The sequence below is a fragment of the Monopterus albus genome, unplaced genomic scaffold, assembly GCF_001952655.1.
Source record: "Monopterus albus unplaced genomic scaffold, M_albus_1.0 scaffold52.1, whole genome shotgun sequence".
In the NCBI taxonomy this organism is placed as follows: Eukaryota; Metazoa; Chordata; class Actinopteri; order Synbranchiformes; family Synbranchidae; genus Monopterus; species Monopterus albus.
Window position 1 is genome coordinate 1615021 of NW_018127932.1, and position 9629 is coordinate 1624649.

The following is a 9629-nucleotide window of genomic DNA, read 5'->3' on the forward strand; positions in this document are numbered from 1 at the left end:
ATTCATCACTGTAGACCCTCTCTTAAACTTTCTTGACCAACATTATGACGATTTCTTCAGTAGAACTGGGGACGCCACCAGCACACCAGTGAGTTATTCTGTCTGTTGGTTGTTGTGGTGGTATTTATTTGTTGCTTTGGTGTCAGTGGTAGAAATGTATTGTCACGTGGCGGTCTGGTGTAGTCTGGTCACATGATTGCACTGTTTTCTCTGAGGCATAAGAGGAGTGTGTTTGCTGTGTGTGGGTTTATGCACATGCACAGATATTGTCACTACATATAAATGTAGATGTGTGTCTGAAGAAGGCCAGGTCAGAGCCGGGGGGTATGGTTCAGTATTCCCACAATGGTCTAATTATTCTTTCTGTTAAAGCTACTCTGGCTTTGCTGCTCTTCTCCCCCCATTTAAACCCAGATACACTAAGTTTATATCTATGAAACACATGTAGTCATATTTAGAGCTGCTATTCCTAAGTGGGTCTTGACCTGATTTCCAGGCCAAACATTTATATTGTACTGCCTCCATTTATCTGCCTCTAAAAGTCTGCGACTAGCTTTAAATATAGGTGTATTGTACCTGTTCTTTTTCAGCTCAGTCGGTTTTCAAACATATCCTTCTGAAAACTAGTAAATTGCTTTATAAGAAACAAAAATTGCAGCAGTGGCAAATCATTATTCATTTACTGTTATTCACATTCAGTCTTTGAGTTCAGTAGATCAGTAACTCCCACAAATTCCAACTCAGTGAGATGAAAGGTAAAAATGTTCCATTATGTTGGATTGATTTTTAACCATGTTCCTGTAGGACTAAATACATAATTTCTTTATTACTGGATCTTCTATAGAAGTTTTAAAGTGTTTTGTTGGTTCTCAGAAGGGCAAACATTGTAGTTTTGAGATGGGGACAAGATTTAGGGTTACAGATCGAACAAGGAATAAAGGTTGTCTGTGGAGGCTTTGTAAGGCAGTGCATACAAGTGTTTGTCTGTGCTTGCACAGATGCAGCAAGCATTAAAGCATTAATGTATGCAGCAGGGCCTGCTGCATCCATAATATCAGGCTAAAGCTAATGTTCCATACTTTAGCTGACAAGTGTTTTTGATTTGGAGAAGGGGGAGTTGTCGGGGACAAAGAGGTTGAAGGGGTTGACCGATAAGACAAAAACAGAAATTGGTGAAGGAAGATTTTGCCTGAATATTGAGTCCAATGTTGGCTGTAGGAAAGGAGGAGATAAATGAGGGAGCAAGAAAAGAATGATGCCTTTGCTTTTTTGAGATGTACCCTGAGACTCCAGAGAGCTGTAATCAAATAGTCTGTCAGATGATCAGTGGAGCGACTTCATGATAACGCACAGAACTGCATCTCAGGAATGCAGTGACTGTCCTTCAAAGCAGTGCTGCACATTCTTCCTCTATGGCAGGAGCCTGGAGAACACACAGACGGCAAATGTCAGACTTCCCTATTTTACCTTCAATTGAAAAAAATGGTACAGGACAATGTAAGATGCTACCAGACAGCAAAACCCTGCTGGTGAGGGTGGCTAGGGTTTTTGTTATGATATACACTAAAATGTTTTGTTGTCCTTCTCTAGTGTAGCAGTTTCTTTCTCCAGGTTGAAGGAAGATCAGGGGTTTGAGCCCCAGGGAGAGAGTTGCATTTGTTTTCCCGTGAACTAGTCACAGCAAACTGTTTCTTCAGATGGTTTCACTGCTTTCTGAATGTGATGTCCATCAAAATGAGGTTCTTTATTAGTATTTGAATTCAGGGCAAGGCACAGGAAAGACATTGTGTCCTGAACCCTAGAGCTTTAGCATACCAGACACAGTAGACTATTTTTACTTTAGAAACTGGGTTAGTAGGTTTACTTGAAAAGCCTTCAAGTCAACATATGAGGTTTTGATTCTTTTACCTTTCCAACAATGGCCTATTGTGCTCAGTTGGGTGTTACCTATGCCATGTGTCAATACTAACATTTGTTTTAAATTAAGAAGCGTCTATACCAAAACTCATCAAAATGGAGTGAAAATAGCATCTGAAGTCAATCACTCACCTTTTGAGAAATACAGACTGTGACCTCCAAATAGTTGTTAGGATTGTTTTTAAATATTCTTGTTGAAATTTTTTTCACTCTTCAGTTTGGCTATGTAATGAGGCAAAAACTCAAAGAGCTTTGGTTACTAAAAAAACCTATGAAGTTCTGAGCTGCTGAAAGCAAAGATGGTGAAGCTACTCACATACATTTGATTCTCTTCTTTTTCAGTTTTCTTCTTGCTTAACTGATAACTCTCTCTCTCTTTTTCAGAGAAGAGAAGAGTGAGCAGCTTTTGGACACCAGACAGGAGCTTGAGAATATGGAGGTGGAGCTCAAGAGGCTTCAGCAAGAGGTAATACCACAAAACACAGCAACCCTCACAAGCCTATGTGCACACAACAAACCATGGTTCATGTGAGTTCATCTCCCCTTCACCTGCTCCTCCCTCCTTGTTCTAAGTACTTTTTCTGCAGTGCTGCCAGGCTTTAATCGTCTAGCTAGTGACTTGGCTCATTAGGGGCTATTAGAGCTATGTTTAGCCTAGCGTCAGCCTGACGTGGCTTTTGACTTGGAGTGGGCGGCAGGCTGGCTAACAGAGTGGATGCTGCAAACAAGGCGGATGTGTTAACAGAATGGAGGACAGGTTGTGTGGATGTGTGTTTGTGATAATTGATAGTGTGAGAGTTTGCACTGTTTTTTATCTGTTTATATAACATGCAAGAGTCAGACTGTTAGTAGTTCATATATAATCTTCTAGTCATACCAGATGAACCCATTGACGTCTAAAAAATGTTTATTATTGTCTGTTTGCATAATTGTTTGTGTGATATTTTCAGAATACACAAATCCATGTATTCATTCGTTTGGCTGTCACCTCCTGCAGAGCTACCAGCTGCTGTCAGATGCTCGGTCAGCTCGGGCCTACCGTGACGAATTGGACGTACTCAGAGAGAAAGCGATCCGTGTAGACAAACTGGAGAGCGAGCTGATCCGATACAAGGAGAGACTCCATGACATTGAGTTTTACAAGGCCAGAGTTGAGGTACACAAGTGCACAGAGTGTTCCTTTAAGCAAAAAAGATATCTGACATAAAAGAAACTAACCTTTACTTGAAACAAGTTTTAACAATATTAGTTCAAACTGGCCATGTTTTAAAAAGCATGCAAGCCATAAGGCAGCATCTTATGTAAGACATAATTTCAAGGTTGATCAGTGTTTTGGTGCAGGCATAGAAAATAACTGGCGACTTCAGGAGTTTTAAAAAAGGAGGGTTAAGCAGTTTGAAGTGATGCATGTAAAATAGTCATGCATTTTAGAAGACAGAAAAGATATAAAAAATAAAGGATGTTGATAAAAGCATTGAGGTGAAAGCACCATTTCCACTACTGCTCATACTGTTACTATTAATACTGTAACTTCTGATTGCAATAATTGTAGAGCTTAGTATATTAGGGGTAATAATAAAATTGTCTCTGAAGAAGATCTCCAAAAAAATTTGTGTTGGTTGTAGTGTTTTTGTTGCATAACTTGTATGTTTTGCTGATGTGCTGGTTTTTGTAGGAGCTAAAAGAAGACAATCAGGTCCTGTTGGAGACTAAGACCATGCTGGAGGAGCAGCTGGATGCCAGCAGGACCCGCTCTGACAAACTACACCTCCTGGAAAAAGAGAATCTGCAACTGAAATCCAAGATCCATGACCTGGAGATGGTTAGAAGGATTTATGGATCAGTGTTCCAATGTCACTGTAGACTGATGGTTTTTTTTTTTTTTTTTGCATCACTACTACACTGATGATGCAGATTGGAGTGTACGCACAGTGGTGAGAGTTGGTGCTAGAGAGGCTGAGGTTCAAAAACCAGGATGACAAGTACAAAAAGCAGAAAAGGAAGACTAAAAGAGACGTAGACTATCATCTCAGCAGCCATGTGTTCAGTATTTGTTTCTCATAAACCCTCCTGTCTATCTCCAGGAGCGGGACTTGGACCGTAAACGCATGGAAGAGCTGCTGGAAGAAAACCTTGTGCTCGAAATGGCCCAGAAGCAGAGCATGGACGAGTCCCTACACCTGGGCTGGGAGCTGGAGCAACTATCCAAGACACCAGAGCTGACTGAAGGTAAGAAGATGGAGCCGCAGACCTTTTTGGAAACCGAGAAAAAGAACAGGTTTCTGTATGTTGACTGGCAGCGGGAATAAGTTACAAAAATAGAACACGAGGAGGAGTGCTGAAGAAAGCAAAGAAAGGTAAAGTATGGGATTTTGAGTTAAAATATTATGAAGAAAACAGCTCCTCGAGTTGACCAGATTAAGCTTCCAGAAGGTTGACAGACCATGCTTTGGTCATTGGCTCTTGGTCCTGGAGTCATCCCCACAGCCCTTCTGCTTTTGCCAGCCTCCACCAGACTTTCTTTCCACTTGGTTAAACCTGCAATTCATATTCAGTGGCTCCTGGAGGGTAATCTGTGTGTTAGGGTTATAAAAGCTGTTAAGATGTTTAACTAGTAAAGGATCTGGATAAACACTTTGTGTAAAAACTGCACTTTAAGAGCTTCAAGACCACTAAACTTGGGTCACAAGAGCTGGTATTAATTTACGTTTTTTTAATGGATTTCTTTTTTTTTTATCCTAGTAGCATGTTTTTTTTAAATGCTGAATGACTGGTGGTTATCTTTCTGTGGTTTTGACTTTAAACACCAAAAATCTAAGGAAAAACTTTAGGTTTGTTTATTAGTATTTGGTAAAACATATGTTCTTCCTGTCTCTCAGTCCCTCAGAAGTCTCTAGGTGAGGAGGTGAATGAGCTGACCTCAAGTCGCATGTTGAAGCTGGAGAAAGACAATCAGACCCTGCTGAAGACTGTGGAGGAGCTCAGAGGTGCAGCCAGTCAGGACACTATGGCAAAACTGGCCAAGGTCAGCCAAGAAAACCAGAGACTGAACGAGAAGGTGGGCAATGGATCTTATAATTAATTGTTTTAATGTGGCTAAGTAACAATGGAGGGCTAGTTTCAATTCTGTTTTTCCTTGTGGATAAACGTTCAATATGTATGACATATTTAATGACTCACTGGCAAAATAACACAGACATACCCGTCTAACATTTCTTAATCTTTTAAATGCTTTTGACACATTAAACATGAAACTTTCTAAATGGTGTAAATCTTGACATCATAGAGATTAGCATGTCCAAAAGATGATTCCCCCCTGCGTTGTATCTGTCTTAAGAAACTGCATCCTCGGTTGAAATTGCAGTTAGATTTTCTACCTCTTATCAGCCTCACCAACAGGATTAGCATGTTGTACCACCACTCCTTCATAACATATGACTAACACTTGGCTCTAGACCTTTTCACACAGTGACAGTGTGAGATAAGAAGGAGAAAGTCTGGAGAAAGGTGGATAGGAGGATGGAAGCAAAGCTGTAAATCGAGTCAGTCCTGCACTGCCTTTTCTAGTGTTTGACATTTAAACGCCCCTCGTTAAGAGAAGTCTCTCAGCTATTTCCAGAAACGTAAGCCCCTCTCTGTGCCCTCTGAATACAAAGCATGAAGTTGTTTTTCTCTCACAAAGAGAAAATTCAGAGTGGGAATCTTTTATTCCTGTGTGACTAGAGGTTAGTGCAAAACACATTCAAGTATGAATTCAGCTGCTGGTAAAGTTAACAAAAGGCTTTTAACCCAGCCAAAATATTTTCAAATCTTACTTTAATGATTGTGTGTTTGCAGTTGGAGCAGTTGGGGAGTGAACTGGCAGCAGATAGAGAGTCACTTCGCAGCGCTGAATTGCTCAGCACTGACCTGATGAAGGAGAAGGCTTTACTGGAGACGACTCTGGAAACACTCCGAGAAAACTCGGAGAGACAGGTTTGTACAGAATTCTGAAACAGTAAAAAAAAAAAAAAAAATCTTTTTTTCTTCAGCCCCAGAGATGCAGAAGCTGGAAAAACCCGTCTGATTAAAATATTGCCAGGTTTTAAGTTTGTCTCTTACATTGAGCATGACCTTATCATTAAATCTCTCTGTTCTCCAGCTGAAGGATCTGGAGCAGGAGAACAAACACCTAAGCCAGACTGTGTCGTCTCTGCGCCAGCGCTGCCAGGTGGGTGCTGAGGCGCGGGTCAAGGATGTGGAGAAAGAGAATCGTGTTCTCCACGAGTCCATCTGTGAGACAACCGCCAAACTAAATAAAATGGAGTTTGAAAGGAAACAACTACGTGAGTGATATGTTTTTGTGGTTCATAGCAGTAAGTGTGGGTGTTGTTTTTGTCCTGTTTGATCAACAACAATTGGTATTATAGCAGCTACCTTTAGTTTCTTTTGAGGACATTTTTTTTTGTTTAGTTAATTTTGAATTATGCTTGTTTGTAAGAGTGCATTTTTTTGTTATGCAGGTAAGGAGCTGGATGTGATGAAGGAGAAAGGTGAGAGAGCAGAGGAGCTGGAGATTCAGATACAGAAGCTGGAAAGGGACAATGAGAGCCTGCAAAAGAAAGTTGCTAGTCTAGGAATCACCTGTGACAAGGTATGGTGCATTTTGCTTCCTGCCTGGTCTGTGTATGGAGATGTCAGTGTGGTCTGCATGTCATGTTAATTATTCAGTGTCAGTTTCTTCACATGGCCCAATTTTACTACCTTTTGTTTCATGTTATCAAATTAGATGTGGAATGTTAGTTATTCTCCAAATCATTTGATACGTGTAACAATAATGTTAAAAAGAAAGTTTACTGCCCTAGATCCAATGACTCATTTTCTGCATCAGAGAAAATTCTATTAGAAGTTATAGCCTACTGTATTTAGTTAAAAATTGTTATACAACATACGAAATGTGTAATGAGTTTATATTAAACATCAAAGCACTATCTAATAATACATCAGTGGTAAAGAATAAAGTATAGATATTTGGCTGCCATTGCATAGCCTCAGAGTCAGCTTGTTTTCAGACATAAATGTTTTATTCCTCATCTTCCTCTATTATGTGTATGTAGGTGTCTTCTTTGGAGAAGGAGAACACAGAGCTTGAAGCAGAAGGCCGTCGTCTGAAGAAGAAACTGGATGCTCTGAAAAATATAGCCTTCCAGCTGGAGGCTCTAGAGAAGGAGAACTCCCAGCTGGAGCAGGAGAACCTGGAGCTTCGGCGCTCAGCTGAGAGCCTCCGGTCAGCGGGGGCTAAGGCTGCTCAGCTAGAAGCTGAGAACAGGGAACTGGAGAGTGAGAGGAGCCAGCTGAAGCGCAGCATAGAACTGCTCAAAGCCTCATCCAAGAAGACAGAGAGATTAGAGGTTAGACTTCAGGACTGCCAATCATACGATGAGTATTTAAGTGATTCGAGAGCAGTGAGACATAGCTAAAATGTGTCACATGTGGCAAGTAGCCTTCTTAGAGAGATATAAAGCAGGCTACTGTTAGTTATAGTCATTATTGAGCATAAGTGTTTATTGTTGAGTTACCTGGTCTTTAATAGCCTTTCCACAGTGTCAGACAGAACAGCTTTAGAGTTAAAGGTGCCTTAAATGTTAGATTTTTGTAACTTATTATCACCATTGAATATTTTAGAGGTAGGTTACAGTAAACCTGACATATATGATCAGGGAGCTGCCCAACTAGCTCATAAATGCTTTTAATATCCCAATTTGGCTTTTTCTGTCCCAGGTGAGTTACCAGGGCCTAGATACGGAGAACCAGCGCTTGCAGAAGGCTTTAGAAAACAGCAGCAAGAAGATTCAGCAGCTGGAGGCAGAACTACAAGAGGTAGAGACTGAGAATCACACACTCCAACGCAACCTAGAGGAGCTCAAAATCTCAAGTAAACGCCTGGAGCAACTGGAGCAAGAGAACAAGGCTCTGGAACAGGAAAGCTCCCAGCTGGAGAAAGACAAGAAGCTTCTGGAGAAGGAGAACAAGCGGCTAAGGCAGCAGGCCGAGATCCGTGACTCTAAACTGGATGACAGCAACCAGCGGATTTCCACATTGGAGAAAGAGAATCGGACCATGGGCAAAGAGATGATCTTCTTCAGGGACTCCTGCACAAGAGTGAAAGACCTGGAGAGAGAGAACAAGGAGTTGGTCAAACAGGCCACCATTGATAAGAAGACCCTGATCACACTCAGAGAGGTCAGAAGAGCCCTTATACCACCAGATGTTTAATATTATCTACAATTTAGTACTGTTGAATGTGAAATTCAGTTTGATTAAAAAAGTGAACTGTGATTAAAGTCGTGCAGTTTTTTTTTAAATAAATTGTTGGTGTCAGTGATATTCAGAAGCACTCAGTGTGTATACGTGTGTTTAGGAGCTTGTGAGTGAGAAGCTACTGACTCAGCAGATGAATAATGATTTAGAGAAACTGACCCATGAGCTGGAGAAGATTGGACTGAACAAGGAAAGGCTACTGCATGATGAGAGCTCCGATGACAGGTATCGACTCACAAATGTCCACACAAACCACTATATTTACTGTGATTAGTCTCTTAACTGTCCTATCTTAGAACTAAAATAAGACCAGAGTCTTAGAATCAATAAAAGTGATCAGTAAAAGTGGAACTGAAATAAATCAGATGTGCTTTCTATTTTATCTTGAATGAATCTGGGGGATTTCTGGGGCTATGTCTCCCCCACCTGCTATACTCTGTTGGCCTTACTATACTGGGGTTTATGATGATAATACTTGACACACAAATGCACACACACATCTAACTGAACCTTTATTCTCAGGTTTAAGATTCTGGAAACCAAACTGGAGTCTACTCTGAAATCGACTTTGGAGATTAAACAGGAGAAGATTGCCGCCCTAGAGGCCAGGCTGCAGGAGTCCTCGAACCTGAACCAGCAACTTCGCCAGGAGCTCAAGACAGTAAGGCTGTATTCACAGATTTTTACTCTGCCTGAAAAAATGCAGCCTTTCTAAAACAGTGCTGGAAATGTGTTGATGCACTGGGGCACCAGGGAGGCCTCTGCCAGAAATGATAAAAATGCAGTGCAGCGTGATGCCATCTGGAAGGGCACTGCATTGGCCAGTCACTACATGTGTTGTACTTTCCTGGCTGATTACTGTGTAACTAGAACACTGTTTCTGCTCTTACCTCAAGATTGTCAAGACAAACAATAAAACTGTTGCTGTAGTGAGAACTTTACAGAGTTGTAGAATCCTGTCTGTGAATATTAGAAACCACAGGGCTGTGTTTAGGCATCTACTCTAATAAACTTTAAATCTACAGTATACATTTGTGACTTCCTGGATCATACTGCCATGTCTCACTGGGACATGAAACAACACATCCCTTTGCATTGTTTTAATGAAGGGTAAATGTCTGAACCCAGCCTAAGTAGCAGTGAAATCCCTTTGCATTGTTTTAATGAAGGGTAAATATCTGAACCCAGCCTAAGCAGTAGTGAAATGTATGCTTTTTGACAATTGAATACAAACTCAGATATTATTTTGGCTGTACTGCATAAAGATGATTGGGACTATGGCAATATACAACCCCCGCCCCTCAGGATAAAAACGACAGTTTACCAGCTGATTTACTTGATCAGCATGTCCCAAAATTTTTCCCTGCAGTCTCACATACTGAAAACACTAAGGGCTCCTCAGAGCCGATACA

At 41.0% G+C, this 9629-nt stretch overlaps 1 protein-coding gene across 7 annotated transcripts in view; it reads left to right on the forward strand.

The window, feature by feature from the left end:
* The window catches only part of ccdc88ab (coiled-coil domain containing 88Ab), a 58308-nt gene that overhangs the window by 28145 nt on the left and 20534 nt on the right, over positions 1-9629 (forward strand). For all 7 annotated transcript variants that reach the window (XR_002275087.1, XM_020601614.1, XM_020601615.1 and 4 more), the window contains exons 9-20: positions 2302-2383; positions 2915-3073; positions 3593-3739; positions 4002-4146; positions 4797-4975; positions 5755-5892; positions 6059-6242; positions 6420-6550; positions 7014-7307; positions 7678-8139; positions 8318-8442; positions 8740-8878. Coding sequence is in view for 6 of the 7 variants with exons in the window: in XM_020601614.1 (XP_020457270.1) it covers positions 2302-2383; positions 2915-3073; positions 3593-3739; positions 4002-4146; positions 4797-4975; positions 5755-5892; positions 6059-6242; positions 6420-6550; positions 7014-7307; positions 7678-8139; positions 8318-8442; positions 8740-8878 (2185 nt within the window). In the remaining variant the exon portion in view is untranslated. The remainder of the gene's footprint in view (positions 1-2301; positions 2384-2914; positions 3074-3592; positions 3740-4001; positions 4147-4796; positions 4976-5754; positions 5893-6058; positions 6243-6419; positions 6551-7013; positions 7308-7677; positions 8140-8317; positions 8443-8739; positions 8879-9629) is intronic.